Source organism: Nicotiana sylvestris, chromosome 9 (assembly GCF_000393655.2).
Source record: "Nicotiana sylvestris chromosome 9, ASM39365v2, whole genome shotgun sequence".
Lineage (NCBI taxonomy): Eukaryota > Viridiplantae > Streptophyta > Magnoliopsida > Solanales > Solanaceae > Nicotiana > Nicotiana sylvestris.
In genome coordinates, this window is record NC_091065.1 from 63275834 (window position 1) to 63297580 (window position 21747).

Genomic DNA, 21747 nt, shown 5'->3' on the forward strand with positions numbered 1-21747 from the left:
AAACTTTAAGCTTTTTATTTAGCTTTTTCCTCCCTATTTCAATATATAATGGCTCAATTTTTGTCAGATAGCAATAAAACCATACAAGAAAATAAAACAAATCACAAAATACAAAAAGAGGTTATATCTCCATGTATGCAATTTCATTATATGCATATAAGCATCTTACGTATAAAAAAAAAGAGGGAATCATGGACGTGTCTTTCTAATCCAAGTAGGGTCAATTTTATAGGGTCGGTGTATGTGTAGTTTAATCGAAAAAGAATTCCATCATTAGGTAATTTATAATTAGATCCTTAAATTATACAAATATATAAGGGTATAAAAGTTGATCAATATTTCAGGGATATTTTAGTCGTTCAACATTTAGTATAAATTATTCGTACTTTTATAATAATAAATAGATAGATAAACATAGATATAGATATAAATATAGATAGATAAATGGGGGATTTGCATCTATACCCACTTTTTGGGTCACGTTTTAATTTGTGCCCGCTTTGCAAAAAAAATTGCAAGCGTACACACTTTTTCGCGTAACTTCAGCATACGGGGCTAAAGTAGCAAAGACAATCACGCAAAACTTCAGCATACTTCAGTCTTTGCTACTTCAGCCCCGTATGCTGAAGTTATGCGAAAAGCGGGTATGCTTGTAATTTTTTTGCAAAGCGAGCATAAGTTAAAACGTGACACAAAAAGCGGGTATAGATACAAATGACCCTTTTTTTTCTAGCCAAATTTTATTCATTTTTTTGGAATACTTTTTCACTTTATTTTAAAATTAGTGTTTGGTTATAAATTTTTAAATACAACTTGGAGTTGGACTCCAAAGTCTTTACATACTTATTTTTAGTTTTATTACCCTATTTTTTTTTAACATGAGATATTTACTTTTACAGATCTAAAAATGATATTTTCTTAGTTTTAACACTATAAATAGCCATGAAGGCCCATTTCCTCCCTTTGCAAAAAGTATACCCAAACGCAACTCCGTCTTCACCTCCAACTCCAACTTCATAATTTCAATTAAAGTGAAAATTATTTTAAGAGACCATTTGGACATGATAATTTTTTCACTTTTTCCGAACTTTTTTTTACTTTTTTTCAAATCAGTGTTTGGCCATAAAATTTTCATTTTTCACTTGAAGTTGAATTTTTGAATTTTTCGAGAATTCGAAAAACCCCAGAAAGCTGTTTTTCAAAATTTTCACTCGGATCCTCACAAAACTTCCAAAATAACCCAAAATTATATTCATGTCCAACACAACTCTAATTTTCAAATACCATTTTCACTTGAAAAAGAAATTCACCTTTTTTTTTTTTGAACTTTACAATTCTTATGTCCAAACGCCCCCTTCGAATCTACGGCCAACGTTTATTAAGTAAGGAAAGAAAAATGGCTATAATAATTATATCCCTTTTGAAGTAAATATAATTCTACCAAATTAATTAATATGCTTAAAAACAATAAAAATAATCAAAATTGCTAGAGAGGACAACCAATTAGCCGAAGCATTGTCAAGATTGAGCAGGGCGCAGAATGAAGAAAGTAGTTTTTTATCTTTTGATGCCCTACTCCTTTTGTATTAAAATACTATATACAAGATTTGAAAAAGACGAGTTCCATTCAAAACAGTTCCCTTGTCCCGAAATGTTCATTGATGAAGTAATATGCACTTTTAAAATTATTTTTTTCCAGTTTATCCTAAAAAAAATATTATTTTTATAATCACATAGAAATAATATATATCAAATAACAAAGGGAAAAAGAAAGTAGGGAAAGAAAATAATAATTGAAGTGGGCTGGGCTTTGACATGGAAAGGAATGGCTTAGTAATAATTGAAGTTAGCATCGGATCTATTTGAAGTGCCACTCATCCCTCAGAAAAACAGTGTTAGTATTTTCTCTCACAAATTGATTCTGTGGTCCGAATTGGAGTTCCTAAATCATGGCTACACAAGGTCAAGTCATCACCTGCAAAGGTACTTCTTCTATATTCTATCAATGTATTCAATTCTCACTTTAAAGCAATATCAAAGGCGGATCTGATATTTAAACCAGTATATATATATATATATATATATATATATATATACTGCACTACTAGTATACCACTTATAGAAATGTATGTTTGTTACTTGCAATTTTTAATGCTTTCTGTGAACCCTAATTTTTGAGCTTTAATTTGTGATTATGGATTGTGAAATGGGTGTATATAGCTGCGGTGGCCTGGGAACCCAACAAGCCTCTGGTGATCGAGGATGTGCAGGTAGCTCCACCGCAGGCCGGTGAAGTCCGTGTTAAAGTTCTCTATACTGCTCTCTGCCACACTGATGCTTATACCTGGAGTGGCAAGGTAATTTCATACTCTATCTGTATGTATACATTTTTCCTCTTATTTAGGAACTACTGATTTTGCTTAAGTGGTCAATCAGACATATGGAATTCCGGCTATGTGAGTTTCTAAAAGCATAGCCAGTCTAAGCCGGATAAAGGTATAGTTATGTGGCCTAAGTGTGATGAATACTCGGGGAGTACCTGTCGAATGAGTGATTTGATCTTTGGGATTGTGGCATAGTTGATTGATGGCTGAATCATCAAATGGAGTTGAAGAGTTCTGCATTTCTGCAGCAATACTAATTTGCTTTTGGGTGGCTAATAAGTATTATGAACATATCATTACATTCTTATGATAAACAATAAAACTAGTGCAAAAGTATTTTTCCCTATGGAATTTCATTAAAACATGCATTATCAGATTTTCGCTTCCTCTAAATTTTTATGCTCAAGGATATCTTGGAGTGCCAAGAATTTTTAGCTCTTTCCTTGTTATTTGGAAAATTTCTTTGCAATTCCTAATGTTTACGTGGAAATTGGTAATTTTGAGAAGCAATAAGTTCAGAGTCAATGGTTCAAGATCATTAGTAATCTGACACATGCTTCTTTCTCCTTGAAGGATCCTGAAGGTCTCTTCCCATGTGTGCTTGGTCATGAGGCTGCAGGGTACGTGCTCGCTTTTCTTATGATTTCATTTAAACGTTGTAGTTTCCATTGAAGCTAAATGAAAGTTTTGTGTGGATACCTTTTTTCTTGGTCTTAGCCCTCTAAATTTGCAGGATTGTAGAAAGTGTCGGTGAAGGAGTGACTGAGGTTCAGCCAGGGGACCATGTTATACCTTGTTACCAGGCTGAATGCAGAGAATGCAAGTTCTGCAAATCAGGAAAGACCAACCTTTGTGGTAAAGTAAGGGCGGCTACTGGGGTAGGAGTTATGATGAACGACCGCCAGAGTCGATTTTCTATCAATGGAAAGCCAATCTATCATTTCATGGGAACTTCAACCTTCAGTCAGTACACTGTTGTCCATGATGTTAGTGTTGCAAAGATTGACCCAGTAGCTCCTCTGGAGAAAGTCTGCCTTCTTGGATGCGGTGTTCCAACCGGTAACTCTTCGTGTGGTTTCCTCCAATCTAATTCATGAAACTTCTTCTGTAGTATCTCTGATTTAATGCTAGCTCTTACTCCATTTCCAATCTGCTCTTTTGCTCTTTATCAATAATGTATACAACAGCTACACCTTAGCCCCAAATAAGTTGGAGTTGGCTATATGAATCCTCACTGATCATCTTACTCCATTTAAACTCGTCTCAGGTCAATATTACACAAAATAAAAAAAATAAAAAATAAAAAATTAAATTTAAAAGTACTTGAAGTTCTTTATTATTAATAATTTTTTAGTGCAATAAATTGTTTGGCTGGTCTTGCATTGACTTCATCATCATTCTATTTGTTGTTCTTATTGATTTCCCAATCTCTCCAATTTTTGCTAAAATGACTGTACAGTCAAATTGAGAGCAACTTCTGAGACCATGTGATGCATTTAAAGAGAATTTTGAGATAAAACACTTCAAAACAAAAGCTAAAGAAAGAGAAGTAAAAGAAGAATGGAAAGTAAACAAGGAAGCTAAAACCAAGTATCATAGTGGGGCTCTTAGTATAGATGTTTGATACAACGGGGATGGTAATGCATATAAGTATATTGTTAGGGAACCGATCGTTATAGTAATTTGATTTATATGAGTTACTAGATAGTACCTTTTGGTTGGTTTAACCCAAGCGTCCATCTTATCTATCCTTTTAATTAAAACTTCACGCTGGTTTATTCCCCTAGATTAAAAGCTGAGGAAGAAATCATAAATCATAGAACGCCCTTTTTACTATGTTCGTTTGTTCCCTTTCTTTTTCCAATACCTTGTGTTTTGTTTATTTTCAATTAATGGTTAATGTGCACTCTTACCATCCCCTCCTTGTATTTTACATTGGGTATTTGCTGTTTATAGGCCTTGGAGCTGTTTGGAACACTGCAAAAGTTGAACCAGGTTCCATTGTTGCTGTCTTTGGCCTGGGCACAGTTGGTCTTGCTGTAAGTTTCTAACAATTTGATTATGTGTCAATATTTAAGTTCCTTTAATATATTTATGTAATCTATCAATTTTGCTTGTTAGGTGGCGGAGGGTGCAAAGGCTGCTGGTGCTTCGCGAATTATTGGGATTGATATTGACAGCAAAAAGTTTGATAGAGGTACAGCTTCATCCACTCTGTCTAAGATTGTGGACTAGTTGAACTTTTAGGAATAGTAAGGATTTGAATAGGCTCCAAGAATCTTTTACATCAGATTTGTCAAAATTTGTGCTACTCCTAAGATTGCTATCTTGAGAATTCAAACACAAGTTACTAATGTTCATCAAAATCTGATAAATGATTTCATTTTTAGATGTATATATGTAGACATATTTGTAGATATATGTTTGTCAGTGTTTAGAGGAACTTTTATGTTATTATCACTATGCCATAGTGGTAAACTGTGTAGAAAGCTCCCTTATGGGATGGAATATAATGGTAATGGAAAAGCAAAAGAAGCCTTGCAATAATTCCTTGTCTTGATTGCCCTCAACCTTTCCATAAAATAAAATTCATCAGCCGGCTCTTCCAACTAAGAAAGGATGCCAAATATTACCTTTAGGCCTTGTGCTCTCAACCCCTATAAGTGCATTACATCAATTCGCAAACTCAATCTACCATCAAGATTGATTTCAATTCAAACTTTAAATTTTTGAAAGCAAGAGATAATATTTCTTACCAAATCATTCCTCCCCACTAAAAATATTTGAGGCTTATGCCAGACTGGAAATCATGGTGAAAGGGCGTCTGATTAAATTTAATCTGATTCAAGAAGTAGTAGCATTTCAATCAAATTTGAGCAGCACAACAGTTGTTATGGTTGTGTCATTAATTGTATCCAGTTGTTTGTCGTATAATTTGTCACGTCATCTCTCACCCATATATTAAACTGTCGTATGCAGCCAAAAATTTTGGTGTGACTGAATTCATCAACCCCAAAGAGCATGAGAAACCAATACAGCAAGTCATTGTGGATCTTACAGATGGTGGTGTTGATTACAGTTTTGAGTGCATTGGAAACGTCTCGGTTATGAGGGCTGCTTTAGAGTGCTGTCACAAGGTAAATTATGCTAGTATCTTATCAATAATATTGGGATGGCAGTTGGGGCCTTGGGGGTGAGGGGTGTTTGTTTCCTTGCCTCTGCCTCACTCTGCTTGAAGTCGCGTGGTTACCCCGTCCCACATTCTCTTTATCTTTTGAGCTTTTGTTCGCTTTTCAAGTTTTGTCTTCATTTTCCCTTTTCAATATCATCCCTCCCCGTACAAGATAATGAATACTGATACTGATGCTGAATGTGTCCAAACTTATTGAAATTGCAGGGGTGGGGAACCTCAGTGATTGTGGGTGTTGCTGCATCTGGTCAGGAGATATCCACTCGTCCATTTCAGCTGGTGACTGGCCGTGTCTGGAAGGGAACCGCATTTGGTGGTTTCAAAAGCCGTTCACAAGTTCCTTGGCTCGTGGACAAGTATTTGAAGAAGGTCAGTTTTTTCTTTCCTCTTCTATGTGTTTCTTCCATCTTTGAGGGTCTATGTTTCCCAGTCTCTCAGTATAGGGGTAAGGCTGCGTACATCCTACCCTCTCCATACCCCACTTGTGGGATTACACTGGGTTGTTCTTGTGTTGTTGTTGTCTTCTATATGTTTCTTCATTTCTTTTCCATTTAGTTCCGATAACTTTCATTCAACCAATGCTTCCATACTAACAGGAAATCAAGGTGGATGAATACATAACTCATAATATGACGCTTACGGACATAAACAAAGCTTTTGACCTGATGCATGACGGGAGCTGTCTCCGTGTTGTACTGGATATGTTCGTATGAAGGCTTTATGCTCTTTATGTTGCTGACTTGCTGGTTTTGTGCTATTGCTCCGACAGTATTTCTCTTTCCTTCCCTAAGTATCTGTGTGGAATAAAAAGGAAGTGGAAAAAAAGAGTATCAAGGAGGGCCAGAGGAACTCTTTTAAAATGGATGGTTTTTATTATGTTCTGGTGGTTTTGTAGTACATCTTTCAAGTTAAAGCTCTACTTTCAAGACTCAGCCATCATTGCTGATTTTGGACGAAGTCTGGTATCTTTGCATCAAAGGATCCTCCCTATTTTTAAGTACAATAGCTTATATCTTTGCCGTCGTATTAACGTTTTAAAGTGCAATGGACCCACAAAATGACATGTTAAAATAAAAAGGAAAAGAAAATGAAAACGACAAAATGTATTTTGCAGAGTGCCAAAAGGTGCTTTTTAGAAGGATAAAAATTTGAGGAAAGAGGGCTCTTCTCTCCCTTGATCTCTGCATCATTTAGCGTCTATTTTCCTTTAATCTTCAAGAACGAGAAAGCAACCAGTAGTTTTACCTTTTTCTTTTTCTTGATTTTATTTAATTTAATTGCGCTCCTATGTAAGCTTTGTCCGACCTAGTCATTTTGAAGCCCTGAATAGAGGGAAGTAACTGTTATAGGTTTACGACTAGCATAGGAATAATCTAAGTTCTAAATATGCGAATATGAAAGGTTTTGGTAACTGCTAGCATAGATATAATTATCTATAAAAATATATTATAATAAGGTGGAACGTAATGTAGATTCATATATTTGACTCAACTATAACAAGTCCACTTCAATAATTTGTACATGTCTAACTTATTGAGAATAATATTAAAATTCTAATTAGAAACTCAACTGCCGATGGTAAGGTGCGAAGCTTGCTTAGTTCTCGTCTATTCTTTGGGTAATATTGTCCTCCAAGGCTCAAAATGTACTGTCGCTGTTAGACATGCAAAAGTTTGTTCTAATAAAGAGATTTTAAGATAGCATCAATAACGAAATTGTTTTCTTGCCACCAATTTCCATCTCTACAATAAATTTGTATGTACAATAACATGTTTATTTAATCTAAATTGTCAAATGAACTACTGCAGCATGATCACCAGCTAAACTAAACTGTTGCTCTACCAGTCATCTCCAACTTGGGAGCCAATGCATCTTTAAGTGTCTGTTCATCGTTATCGTCGTTGTAATAAGCATAACCACCATGGCTGGTGAGATCCATTCCTGCAAGTTCATCGTCCATTGATATCCTCAAAAGCTTTATCTTATGTAGAATCCAAAACAATGTGCCCATTGTCAGTTTGTCACACTAACCCATCCAACAATCACCACTATCTGCACTACATGTGCTGTTAACATCTTTGCTCCACCACCCCTTAGCAATCCATATGGTCTCCCTTCTTTGCCTGGATATATCTCGTTTATGTACTTTTTCTCAGCAAATAATGCTGTGAAAATAATCCCCCATGCTCCACAACCACCGTGGAGTTGTGCTGCTTCTAGTGGATCGTCGTACTGGAATTTCTCCGCGAGCTTGTTGCAACCAATGAGAACCCAAGCTGCAACAAGTCCGCAAATTATGGCTGCCCATGGATCCACTACAGAGCAGCCTCCTGTGATCGCCGCAAAGCCTCCTAGCAAACCATTGCAGACGTCCGTTAAGTTCCAGTGGCCTATGAGTAACCTGTTAGAGGAAGAGGAATGTTAGACTAGAGCACTTTCTTCAGGAGAGAAATCTTTTCTTGCAAATGTCAACTACAAAGGTATATGAAAGTATAAAGAGAACTTTTTAATGGTGGTGTCTGGACCAACTTGCATGTACCTCAATTAATTTATTCCGTGCCTGTTTTCTCCCACCAAGACATGTATAAGTTAATTCTTCCCACCAAGATTTAGACATACAAATAAGTATTTTTTGTTTATGGAAGCCAAATTCTGGTCTAGGTCTTTCCTATTTCATTGACCACTAGGCCATGCCATTAGATATCGGAAAAAGAGACTTTGAGACTCATGGTTACATGAACCAAAGTAATTTCTCATACATGAATCATGAATTCATCAAAATCCCATGTCCTCAATATGAATGCAAAACTTGTACGCACAATGAACTTAGCTTATAAGTTAACATAAGTGTTATGCACTTAAACACATATATACATCACAATCAAGCAACTAATCAGAACACACAATTCTAGGAAATTCAAGATTATTGTCTTTTAACATAACCTTTTTCCAAATAATGTTGTTAAAGCAGCTGTGCATCCAGAGAGTGTAGAAGTAACAGCAGCTCTACCAATAGCACTCCATTGTCCATAATATGACCCATTATTTCCATAAGCCTTCAAAATATTCATGACAGAACCAGGATTAAAACCATACCATCCAAACCATAACAAAAAAGTTCCAAGAACAACCAATGTCCCATTATGTCCTTTCATTGCTACTGGTTTCTCTTCATGATCAAATCTCCCAATTCTTGGACCTTCAATTAAAGCACCCCATAAACCTGCAATTCCACCTACCATATGAACAACCCCTGAACCAGCAAAATCAATTACCCCTGACCCAAATAAAAGATTCCCATCATTTCTTGCTGGGCTGGCCCAACCATCTCCAGACCAAAACCAATGGGCTGTAATGGGATATACAAAGCCTGTTAAAAATGAAGAGTAAATTAAATAGGAGATGAATGGAGTACGTTCTGCAACTGAACCACTTGTTATTCCTGCGGCAGCAATTGCAAAACACCACTGGTATAAGAAATAGCCAAAATCTGAACCCTCTGAAGGGAAATTCTTGAGGCCAAAATTGTGATGACCAATGAAACCATTTGATGGGCTACCAAATGCAAAAGCAAAACCAAATAGGTAATAAAAATGTCCACCTGCTGTGGCATCAATAACGTTGGTTAACATTATGTTCATTGTATTTTTGGCTCTAACTGAGCCAGCACATAACATTGCAAAATCAAGTTGCATTGCGAAGACTAAATAGGCAGAAAATAGTAGAAAAGTAGTGTCAACTGCAAAGCCTGTGTCAATGAATTTATCAGAAACGTTGTTAAACTGGTGGCAAATGTACTCGGCCGCAGCGGTGGCGTTGGTGGCGCCACCTAATAGGGGGCTGAGATCCACGGCGGAGCACATGGGAGCAGCCATAGTACTAATGTGTGTGTGTGAATTCTAAGAGGTAGAATCTCAGTGGTATATATGGAGGAGGAATGTGAAAGATTTTCAAGAGTGGAAATCGAGAAAGGTTAATTGGAAACGAGATTCTTGAGGCAGAATCTTATCAGTTAAACTAAGAATCAAATTTTATTAGTAATTGGTAGGTAAATTACCACGGAGTTTGAGTTTAACGCATAACATTGAAAATGTTTTCTACTTAAAAATCAACTGAATATTTCATTCTCTATCAGAATATAAGTTGACGTATAAAGAGATTATTGATCTTACATATCATTATATTATATCAAGTAGAACAAACGGTTCTTTTAAATGTTTTATCTTATAGATTGGCAAATTATTAATTTTATCACGTCAGTCCCTAGTCAGGACAGAATAAAACTGCTAAATAGTCGAGACTATAAACTTAATGGTCTATTATATTAGTTTTTGGCAGATATACCCTGTTTCTATTGCACGTGGGACTTGGCAGAATGAAGCCATTAAGTTCGATGTTTGTTGGGCATTGATCAAATCAATTACACTAGTAAAAGCTAAGGGTATTTATCGGACGGGTTCGACCGGACTAGACATGGGAAAAAGTAGCACGTCCGGTTAGTGGGCTTGGGTTCCAAGCTAGTAGGGGGTTGGGATATTCCGGTTTTTATTGTGCCCATCCGGGTTCGGGCTTATCGGGTCCAGACCGAGCCGTGTTAATTTTTTTTTTGGGAAAATATCATCTATGTCCATTTATAAGTAGTTTATTATAAAAATTGGTCAATTCATAACGTATTATTAATATTAGCCAATTATCTATTTGCAGCCAAAAAAGGTCAAATTTTTTGCTTTCTTTTGAGTGGTGTTATTAGAATAGAGTGGGTATATCTTAAGGAGCTTGAATCTCAATTTTGGGATGATTTGATGGAGTTTTAAGGTGATTTGAATTGAAAATTCGAAGTACAAGATGAATATGAAAAAATAATAGGTGTATTACATATGTATTAAATGTGTATCACATATATATCGATGTATACCTGCATGTGAGATACATGCGTGATACATGTGTCGCAGAAGAATTTTTTGACTACGAATTTTGATTCCAAGTAAGTCCAAATCACCTCCAATCTACCTTAAGTTTTGTATATTGACTCAACTATATGTTTTCAATGAATCTCAACCATACCCATTGAAAAAAGTCTATTTTTATATTTTTTCACTTTATTTGCTACCTCATTCATGAAATTTTCTTTTCGTCTTGCATCTAGTGCTGCTAATCGCGCTTGAAAATATAGAAGGAAATCTTTGTGTATGATTCTTGAAAGAGAAAGAACCTTATTTCTTTGGGTTTTCAATTTTTATATGTACTTGGCTAGTTTTGGTAAGTTTATAATTAATGGTTAGAGAATGGTAAGTTGGGACTTTTGGGATATTTCTATAAGAACCCATTTTTTTAAGTGCATTATGTTTCCTTTTTCAATGTAGTTGATATTTTAGTGTTTGCAAACTTTTATATAATAAAATAAATATTTTAAGGCATAAAATTAAACTTTAAAGTTTAAAGTTTTAAATTTGAAAATTGAAATTAAGTGGTTTTATAAAATTATTTAATAAGACCACTATGTAAGGATCAAACTTCAAACGCTTTCATTTTATATTCTCATTGCATAATAATATTTCAGATTAACTGTCTAATAAACTAACGCATTAAGCTTAAATAAGTCTAACAAATTCAAAATAACACAAATTGTCTCAAATGAACTTAAATACAAATTCTTGGACGCGCTCAAGACAACCCTTGATATGCCTCCTTAAGCCAGCTGTACCCTCCCACTTTTGACGAATATTAAATTCTCCACCACAGTTCTTGCACTCTACTTTGCGAACTTTTTCATTTTCTTCTACCGCCTCAAAGTGTTCCCAAACACGTGAGCGCACTTTAGAAGCAAGGGGCATGATTTAACTTGAACCTAACAAAAATAGTAACCACACTTCACTTGATAATTGTAATTTGTAGTGGCTACCGTAAATAATTGATAAAAGTTAAAATATTAATTAATTGAGAACTTGAGAACAATAAGCAATTCAATAATCAAGAGGGAATTGAAAGAGAATTCGAGTAGAAGAAAAGAGCAAGTTGTGAGAAAAATGAAGAAGAGGGGGGCTATTTATAGTTTTTAAAAGGCTAAAAATATAATATATAAATATTAGGGGTGGAGGGGCTATTTTTGTAAGGGGATAGGGCGAAATGAATAAAAGTGCAAAAATGGCCTTTGCCCAAGTTTGATTTTGACCGTTGGCAACGATCAGAATTTTTTAAAAAAAAAATTACAACTTAAACAGGGCTCGAACACAGTTAAAACCCTTGAACAGGTTACCGGGCTAGCCGGGTTCCGGTGCACCAGTATCCAAAAAAGGCCCGACCCCGTCCGGCACAACCCCCTGCCCTAGCCAACCTGTCCCACCCCTTACCGGATCGGGCTGAACCGGGTTGTTAGCCGGGACAATTAACACCTTTAGACTTGAGACTAAAGAGCACCGATAAGAAACATTTGATATTATTGCAGATCCAAGTCTGTTGCCAACACTAGACATAATTTTAAACAGTCTAGTCTTCTATATGACCACAACTATTCTCTCTCCCATAATGTCCTTTAATAAATGAATAAAATATGTTTCATTTTGTTAACAGGTAAACACCAACACAATTCCCCTCCTACCCATTATTTTACACCTACAAACAGCTGAAACCTTAAAGATTTGCACAGCTGCAGTCTACAGAATATGAGCAAGAATCCTAAATCTCTCTACTCTACATGGACAAAATCAACTATACTGAAGTTACATTATCAAACACTAAATAACGGTGTATCGTACATGAGGATACTCGCATGACAATCGGAACTAATCAGGGATTTGCAACTACTCCACAAATTCATGCCAGTTCTGGAGGAGCCCAATTTCCAGATTTGAAGTCTTTATGGAAGCTGGACTTTCTTGAGACAACCCAAAACACTACAGCAAAAGATAAGAAAATAATCTTACATTACATGAGTGTGATGGGACTGCATAAAGTGCAAATACATCCTACGAATAAACTGGCATACCAGGGATTCCAGTAACAACAAAACTCGGTTCCTTTAGAACATCATAAAGTGTTCTTTTCTCATTAATTTTGACCCATCTAGGAGCATCCGCTGAAAAGATGGAGTGAAGAAAAATAAGAATGGAATTAGTCCATAAAGGCAAAAGGGAAAAGACAGCCTAGTGACGTGGTTCAAGATGCATCACATTATTTACAAAAGAAGTGACAAAGCCACATGAATTCAAGGGGTGTCGGAAAATTACACTGTGCGGCTAGGTAAAATTTTCTTTTAACGTATATATACTACATATTGACACCTGTTGGATTCTTTATGGGTCTACTTCTTTATATTTTGACCCCTCATTGGTGAAAAATCTGACTCAGTCACTGAGCAGAAAAGGTACATTTGAACCAAGAATATAATATCTACCACTAGATTAAGGTCATTGAAAGTAAAAGCTACTACTGCAGAAACACTCTACTTGTACATTTGAACCAAGACTGTAATATCTACCACTAAAAAGTATGCCATTGTTTATATAATAAGTGAGAGGTCCCAGTATCCTTAAGGTTTATAGGAGGGGAGATAATTGTACCCATAGACATATAAAGACAGCAATCGAGTGCAACTCCTCAGTTTTTAAAAATAAAAAGTTGCAAACCCATATAGAAGGAAAGCCAAGACAACAGTGATGGTTTGGAGAGTTTAACTTTCATTATACTCAATGAACAAGCAAAAATGTAATAAAGTCCAAGTATTTTGGAAAAAAGAAGGCTGAACCAAATCAGTGGACCACCTACGACCAGCGCACAGTATAATCTGCACTATGTTTCGAATTGGTACAAGGGGTCTCTTGTTTCAGACACTAGGCAGAAAATCTACTAAAGATTGCAATAGTCTTGAAAGTGGAGCCTCCTCAAATTTTCATCTGTTCGAATATAGAGATGGGGGAGTGTACCTTGCGAAATGCCACCCTTGGTTGAACTCTGAGCAGAACCATTCTCCTCATTACCAAAGCCTTCCACATGAGAAGCAGCTGTTCCTTCAAGCAGAGAGCGAAGAATATCTCGCTTGGATAAACAGACTCCAGCACAAGCCTGCTCAATCACAAGTTCAGAACAGAGAAGCACATTACATCCGCTTGAACTGGTGGCACTAAAAAGGAAAGCATTAAGACCTCGTTTATTTTGACAGATTGAATGAAATAATCATGGTATAAGATTTGGTACTTATCCAATGTTTGGATTGTCTTTTGAATCATGTATGACCTTCTTTCTGTTTTAAAATCATGTTTAACTAATCATGGTATAATTGGTGTATTGTTTTATACCAAGACTAATGTGGTATAACAATACCATGATGCAGTTATACATGGATAAAATATTCAAAATGCCAAAACTACCCTTGTGGGTCTCCTAAAACCCTTCTCCAAACTCTTATACAGTTTAAACCAATCACAAGTTTAAGTTATATACTATATATACAATTTTTAACACAATGAACCAAAGGCTCGATAAAAAGTAATCTCTGCATTACAATCCCTGCATCATTAATCCTTATATTACAATTCCTGTATAACTTGTTTTTAAACCAAATCACCCCTAAGAGCTTATCAACCACCCTGATGATATATTCAAGACCCAAAGGGGCAGATGCTCCAGCCTTCAACATTGTGCTACTACAGATCTAAAGCTCCTTGCTACATGCCCAATTTCATAAAAGATTTTTTCAGAAGGTTCGCCTTTTAATGAAGTAGAATTGATATAAATGTTCTAGGGGGATGCACCAATTAGACCTCTAACTTTTAATTTGACAATAAGATCAAAAGGAACCAAAAAGCATTTGTACCTACGCATCTTTATCCAATGGACTTCAAACTTGAAAAAATTCAATTCCAATCATATTAATTTCGTCAAATCAAACCACAAAATTCAATTAACACCAACGTAGATGATTTTTTAAGAAGACTTCATCATAATGAGATTCTTTCTAATTTAATGTGCCAGATTTTGAGCACACAGCAGTATGTTAGCCATCTATATAGAGCAAAACCATGTTCAATGATGCCCAGTAGGTGCTCGTATTAAGATTATGTATTGGGATGATTCTCTGAGTGACATGAGAAATAGAAAAGTAAAAAATTTGTTGCCACCAGAGATGATGAAACATTTATATACCTCATAATACAACTCAATAGCATCACGAGTGTAAGCATTTTCTTTATCCCATGGCAGAGGCGGGCAACCTTCTGAAAACATGTATTGAAGCTAAGGATGACCAAAATCCTTCATAATAATGGAAAAACAATAACTTGCTTTAGTTAAATAAGAATGATTGGTCAAATTGGTGTAAATCAGAGAGAACCACATTTGACTTAAGAATTCGTATTTATTATTTTTGCATCAATATATAGGGGTATAGCAAAGGATATCATATCAAGATGAGCTGAAAACATGTCAGTCTCACAGAAGTCCTCTATGAAGTCGCTGGACATAACCTCTGGATACAGAAGAAGAACGGGCCAATGAAGAATATTATTTCTGTCTAATGTTGGTTTTTTTTGTCCAGTGAGTTCTTGATACATCGCCTTTTCAATCTTCAATCTTCTAGTTTCGAATGCAGAAACAAGGGCCTGTATAGTTCATCTTAAGTGGTGAGAACCTACCAGAATGAAGAATTGTTACTACATGCAGATAAAACTATAGTTTTAGACCTTAGCAGAAGATACTGCTTTAGACACTTCAGCATCACGCTGTTCCTTTTCTGATTTTTGTATATCAATCTGCCTAGCAAGCTTCTTCAGTTCTTCATTAGATGACGACAGTTGAAGACCTCTCTCACAGAACTCTTTTGCTTCAGCCAACAGATTCAGAGAAAATGATGCTTTTGCTGCTCTATAAAGTGCCTATGAATAAAGTACAATACATGTCACATACTCCAAGAACATGCAGCACTTGCAGGAAACTATGGCCCGTAATACGACACATGATGCATAGTGAAAAAGCATACCTTAAAATTACTTGGATTTAATTTGGTTGCGTCTTCTGCATCCAGGAGTGCACGTCTATAATTTCCCAAGAGAAGATTGACATGAGCTCTGTTTGAATAGAGAATTGACTGTTCAGTATCACTTAAAGCATTCTGATTTATTGCCCTCGTATAGCAATCAATAGCATCCGAATAATGTTTCTTGCCCGTCTTGACATATTCATTGCCTTTTTCCTGCAAAGTAAGTAGGACAGAAAATGTTTCACTTTCTCATAATATTTTGGACAAAAACAGGCGGTGCACCCCCCTTAAAATCAAGGAAGCATAAAGATGGGCAACTTAGACAACATAAAGGCTGATTTAAGCGGCAGATATCCAAAAGGATGAAAATGATATACGCGGTAAAGTGCATATAGCTGTCCAATGAGGATATTGCTAACAACATTTCTACCATAGAACTGCAACAACAACATACCAGTGTGATCCCACAAGTGGGGTATGGGGAGGATGGGATGTAAGCTGACCTTACCCCTACCTTGTATGAGGTAGAGAGGTTATTTCCGATTGACCCTCGGCTCAAGAAAAGCGTTTTCAAAACATGTTTGAAAAATACAAGAGTAAAAAAAGCTACGATGAAAATAGTGAAGAAAAGAAAAGTAAAAGAAACAATAATAGTAATATAATTGAAAATTTTAAATAATGATGATGATGATAATAATAGTAGTTGTAGTAATAATAAAAGAGAGCACATAGGTGCTCTTAACTAGAATCATACTCTCCACAAAAAAGAGAGAAATCGCTCGACTACTACTAACATTCTATCTTAATCCTCGACCTCCATGGTTTTTATCTAAGATCATGTCCTCGGTGAACTGAAGATGTATCATGTCCTGTCTAATCACTTTTCCCCAATTCTTCCTCGGTCTACCTCTACCTCTCCTTAGACCTATCATTGTCAATCTCTCGCACCTCCTCATTGAGCTCCTCCTCTACATGCGCCCGAACTATCTCAGTCTCGCTTTTTGCTGTCCACCACAGAAGCCACTCCCACCTTGTCTCATATATCTTCGTTCCTAATCTTATTTCTCCTACTATGCCCACACATCTATCTAAGCATCCTCATTTCTACTACTTTCATATGCTAAAACTGTGAGTTCTTGACGGGCCAACACTCTGCCCCATACAACATAACTGGTTTAACCACCACTCCATAAAACTTACCTTAAGTCTTGTTGGCATATTCTTATCATATAGGACACCGGATTCAAGCCTCCATTTCATCCACTCTGCTCTAATATGAAGTGTGACATCAACGTCGATCTCCCCATTTTCTTGGATTATTATTGACCCAAGATACTTAAAGCCCTCCATTTGGAATGACTTAAAGTATCAATTTCACTTCCGCATCTGCCTCATGTGATGCGTCACTGAATTTGCACTCCATGTACTCTATTTTAGTCATGCTCAACTTAAAACCTTTAGACTCTAGGATCTGTCTCCAAATCTGCAGCCTATCATTAACTTTGTCGTGTGTCTCGTTAATCAATACTATGGCATCTGCAAATAACAAACATCATGGTACCCCCCCCTTGAATATATCGTGTCAATTCATTCATCATCAAAGTAAATAAAAAGGGGCTAAGAGCTGATCCTTGGTGCAATCCCATCTAGACTTCAAGCATCTCGATAAAACTTCCCTTGGAAATTTATCATGTGCCTTTTCTAGGTCAATAAACACCATATGTAAGTCTCTTTTTTCTATCCATATACTGCTCCAATAATCTCCTTAAAAGATGGATGGATTCTGTAGTTGATCGCCCCTGCATGCATCTGAATTGGTTCTCGAAATTAGACATATCTCCCCTCATCCTCTCTACCACCCTCTACCACACTTTCAAAGTGTGGCTTAATAGTTTGATACCCCTATAGTTGTTGCAATTTTGACTATCACCCTTGTTGTTGCACAACGACATCATCGTACTCCACCTCCATTCTTTGGGCATTTTAGCTGTCCTAAAATGACATTAAACAACCAATTAGAAACTTTATACCTACTTTTGCTTGCGCTCTTTCAAAGTTCCACAAGAATCTCGACTGGCCCGTGCCCCTCCCCCCCCAAAAAAAACCCTAATCTTGCATATTGCCCCATTAACCTCCTCAATCTTTATACGCCTACAATACATAAAATCTTGACGGCTCTCTGAGTGCTCTAAATCTAAGTTGCACAGACTCGCCTATTTTGGTGCCGTACCCGTCTCGATACGGGACCGGGAACGGGATACGTCCCGGATTCAGTCAACCGACGTCGGACACTTTGACCGGAGTCCATCGACAGAACTTGGTGGAACAGCGTTGAATGACTTTCTTTTTCACTTATGAAGGAAGAAGGACGAGGTGAAGGCAGCGTGAATGGTGGTTTGTAAGAGCTTGAAAGAAATTGGGTAATTTTGAGCATCTATACAAGCTTGAAAGAAGTTAGGGAAGCTTGAAAGAAGTTGGGGTCCTTGAGGAAGATGATCTGCAGTGCCTTTAGGTGTAAAGAAAATGTAATAAAATAATACAATAATAAATGCACTAGTGTTTTGCACATTCCAAGGCCACTCATGTTTGCCACCAAACTTTGTTTAATAATATTTGTTAAATCTCTTTTAAAAATATGTGGATATTGCAAGACTTGATGAGGAGAACAGCTGTCATAAACTACTGTCATGTTCTCGATTCTAATGCTTAAAGAACTCTTAAATATAAAAAATACTATAATAATACTTTTGCTACTATAATAATACTTTTGCACATTGCCACCAAACTTTATTATTGATTTAACAGTAGCAGTTTAATAGTAGCCGTTCCGTTCTTTTGAAGTAATTTCTATATTGCAATTGAAAAATAACGGTACTTTATCATGATGAACAAAATAGTTGTTAACATCAATGAGTAATTTTTTAGAACAATTTTTTTTACTTTACATAGTATTTGCAACAAGTATATTAATTTTATAGTAATTATGTGGTAAATAAAAATTTAAAACTACCAAACATATATCTATTTTTTTATTTTGAATTTTTTTAGCCGAATCCCCACACCCATATCCATATTTGGATCTGCACCCCCGAATCTTAAAATTTAGATTTTGCCGAATCCGATACTCGAATCCGTCCCCGTATCGGATACCCGCACCCGAGTCCAAGCAACTTAGCTCTAAATCCCCCGACACAATATTCCTATCGCCCTCTACATTCAAGAGTTTATGGAAGTATGCTTGTCATCTACGTTTAAACACTTCTACCATAATAACCGAATATGAATTTCAGAGAGACTAGGATATTCACTCATATTCCAGGTAAAAGAATCAAACATGAAAGTCATAGACAAACAACATTTTCTTTATTGATAAAGAGAGACTAGGATATTCACTCATATTCCATATAAAAGAATCAAACATGAAAGTCATAGACAAACAACATTTTCTTTATTGATAATCGTGGTGTTCGGGTCAGCTTGCACACACCTCGACTAATTACACATGGTACCTCCTATCTCCCTCTAGCGACAGGTACCACAGAACTCTATCCATCAATGCTTGGACAGATGGAAAGAAATCACCTACTCCCTCCATTTTAATTTATATGAACTTTCCTTATTAGTCCATCCAAAAAAAATGATACATTTCTATATTTGAAAATAATTTAAGTTTAAAATTTTAGTTTTATCTATTTGTCCTTAATGAGAAGCTTTTATAGCCCTACAAATTTCATGGCGCTACAAAGCTTTTACCTCTTAAACTTTAGGACGGTAAGTTTCAAAAGTCTTCCTTTTTTCTTAAATTTCGTGCAAACTCAAACTACCTCGTAAATTAAAACGGTGGGAGTAGTATTTTTATCATGGTTCTCAATTTGCTTCATTGATCACTAGGCCACACCCTTGGATGCTAGACAAACGGCATATATAAAATAAGCAACCAGAAAAAACACGTATATGAATGCTATGGTGTGTCGAACTTGGAAAAATTAAGTTTCAAAATAAAATAAACTAACGGAAAATGAAAGCTTGTGCGGACACCACTATTGTCAAAAAGGGGGGGGGGGGGGAAGGGAAATGAGCGAAAGCAACTTAAAGATTTTACTGATACGAGGCAACAAAAAGGTAGCCCCCAAAATCTCTGATTATTCCTAATAAACTGGCAAGGTCTCAGGTGCATTTGATGGTTGGTGTTTTCTTTAAGCTCTACACCGTGCTGGAACTCCTCGTGAGATAGGATCAATTCTTTCCACCTTGCTTAAGAAACGCATTTCATAATTCTTGTTAGGTCCGCATAACTCACCAGTATAGGCCTCATACGCCTCGTAAGCATTTCCAGTGTTTAGTTGGATATAAAAGTAGGAAGAGAATACAAATGAAGTAGAGTATACGAATAAGAACCTTAAGTTCAACAGCTGTAGACTGTTTGAGAGCGGAGATAGCATCGAGGTCAGCCAATTCTTTCTCAGTTTTTGGTTCCGAACCTGCCTCCATCCATAACGCCATCCGAGGGCGGCTCTAGGGTAAGGCAACTGAGGCTAGGCCCCAAATATTTAAGGCCCCAAAAATATAATGATTATATAATATATGTAATTTATATTTATACAATTATTGATAAATTATTTTAAATTTTAATTTATTTATTTTTTTGAAATTTGGTAGAGGTAGAATTGATTAATTTAATAGGATAAAAAAATTCTCTCACTAAATTAAATAATATGTTTGCCTTCTCGTCAAATTTATTTTTCTTCTTTTTTTATGTATAGTCCTTTTTCATATTTTTCACTATTTTAATTTTTAATTTCAATTGAGATTCTCTAAATTAGCTATTTTTTTGTCACATTTGATTGATCTACACATCAAAAAGCAAGTTCTTTTGTATCTCATCTTTTTTAACTAAGAAATTACAAGATAAGTGTACATAAGGTTCAAAACACGATTGATAATAGGCTCAACTATTTTCACTTAATGCTACATTTTTGTACAGGGGAGAGCTCAATACCATACTGAGTGTGCCTAACCCACACATTTTACGTTGCTCTCTTACGACTAGATCAAAGCCATGTAGACTCTTTTTTTATAATATATGGATTTTATGACAGAAATTTCAGGGTCTTCTAATATATTTTAGTTTTAAACCACTAGTTCCGTTGAGCCGTCCCGATTAATGATCAACAATTATTTATAGATCACTGCCTTATGTACGTGTTGTTCAACCAGCTTCATTCACATTTTATAACTAAATAACTCATTCACCGATTTTTGTTTTATCTTAATTGAAATTCCATAAAATTTGATTGAGAATGGGCGGACAGGTGATCACGCTCAACTATGCCTTATAAAAAGGACAAGCGGTCGTTACAAATATAATCCAAGTATTTAGCCCAGAGTCGAATCCCACAGGGAATTAACTTACCAATTACTCTTGTCAGACTCACTGAATTCTTCGTAATCAACTTTCCAAATATTTTGAATAACAATTGGAGATGTTTTTACTAACTATAACTGAATGAAAGCAAGTAAACTAAAAGCTAACTATGACTGGGTTGTATGCAAATAAGAGAAGGATCTAAGATTGTGATTTCCCCTATTGATGGAATCTCTTCCTGTTATGTTTCGCATAGAATTGCCTAATCGTCTCTATCGATCATGAGCACTCTTACCACCGTAAATCTCTCCCGAGTAATTACGACAATTTACTAGACGCACTCTCTCGAGTTACGCTAGCTGACTTTTATTATGGCTCACTTTCGATCGAACACAAGGTTTCGTTATCCCTAATCTCACCTTTAAACCCACGGTTATTGATCCCTCATATACTTTGGGAGTGGTGTTGTTTAATAATTACCTAAATATGCACTCTCTCCTGAGTAATACATACTAAATAGGCACATCTAATTGAGGATCCTATCAATTAACTACAACAAGAACGTAGTTGAACAAATAGAGATTAAACCGGGCAAACTATATTAACATAACATGAAGTTCATCATTCAATAGGTTCCATCAAAACCCTAGACTAAATAATTAGCTACTCATAATTGTGCTCATCATAACAATAGCAAAATTCATCATAAATGGTAAATACAAAAGGAAGAAAAGAAGAACTCGATGTCGAATTATCCTCCTTGCCTCTTGCCTCTCATTGCCTTCAACTAAGCTGTAAAAACCTTGATAATGTCCCTTTGGGCGAGCTGGACCTC

At 36.0% G+C, this 21747-nt stretch overlaps 2 protein-coding genes and 1 pseudogene across 3 annotated transcripts; 1 reads left to right on the plus strand and 2 right to left on the minus strand.

Moving 5' to 3' along the window:
• Positions 1–1824: 1824 nt before the first annotated feature.
• LOC104239734 (alcohol dehydrogenase class-3) lies at positions 1825–6531 on the plus strand. The gene is made up of 9 exons (XM_009794452.2): positions 1825–1983; positions 2221–2357; positions 2958–3004; positions 3118–3443; positions 4341–4423; positions 4506–4581; positions 5364–5521; positions 5782–5943; positions 6171–6531. Exons 1-9 carry the CDS (start codon positions 1950–1952, stop codon positions 6285–6287), a joined length of 1140 nt encoding a protein of 379 aa, XP_009792754.1. The 5' UTR covers positions 1825–1949; the 3' UTR covers positions 6288–6531.
• A 779-nt stretch (positions 6532–7310) lies between these two features.
• On the minus strand, positions 7311–9452 carry LOC104239733 (ammonium transporter 1 member 1-like; annotated as a pseudogene).
• Positions 9453–11082: 1630 nt separating this feature from the next.
• LOC104239732 (uncharacterized) lies at positions 11083–20107 on the minus strand. Of its 2 annotated transcripts, XR_714219.2 has the most exons (9): positions 19946–20095; positions 15548–15760; positions 15252–15443; positions 14970–15170; positions 14716–14796; positions 13497–13635; positions 12560–12649; positions 12330–12467; positions 11083–11422 (listed from the first exon to the last, which is right to left on the minus strand). XR_714219.2 is itself a non-coding variant. In XM_070156379.1 (8 exons), exons 1-8 carry the CDS (start codon positions 20048–20050, stop codon positions 12388–12390), a joined length of 1101 nt encoding a protein of 366 aa, XP_070012480.1. In that variant the 5' UTR covers positions 20051–20107; the 3' UTR covers positions 11995–12387. The 2 variants fall into 2 exon arrangements, 1 of the variants encoding a protein (XP_070012480.1); XM_070156379.1 differs by lacking the exon at positions 11083–11422 and having other exon boundaries at positions 11995–12467; positions 14716–14794; positions 14968–15170; positions 19946–20107.
• Positions 20108–21747: the final 1640 nt, after the last annotated feature.

Coding starts and splice junctions, on each gene's coding strand:
- LOC104239734 (XM_009794452.2), top strand. CDS start 1,950: ATGGCTACACAAGGTCAAGTCATCACCTGCAAAG. Junction 1,984..2,220: donor TCAAGTCATCACCTGCAAAG/GTACTTCTTCTA, acceptor GGGTGTATATAG/CTGCGGTGGCCTGGGAACCC. Junction 5,522..5,781: donor CTTTAGAGTGCTGTCACAAG/GTAAATTATGCT, acceptor TTGAAATTGCAG/GGGTGGGGAACCTCAGTGAT.
- LOC104239732 (XM_070156379.1), bottom strand. CDS start 20,050: ATGGCGTTATGGATGGAGGCAGGTTCGGAACCAAAAACTGAGAAAGAA. Junction 15,761..19,945: donor CTACAGCTGTTGAACTTAAG/GTTCTTATTCGT, acceptor CTTACTTTGCAG/GAAAAAGGCAATGAATATGT. Junction 12,650..13,496: donor CAAGGGTGGCATTTCGCAAG/GTACACTCCCCC, acceptor CCATCTTTTCAG/CGGATGCTCCTAGATGGGTC.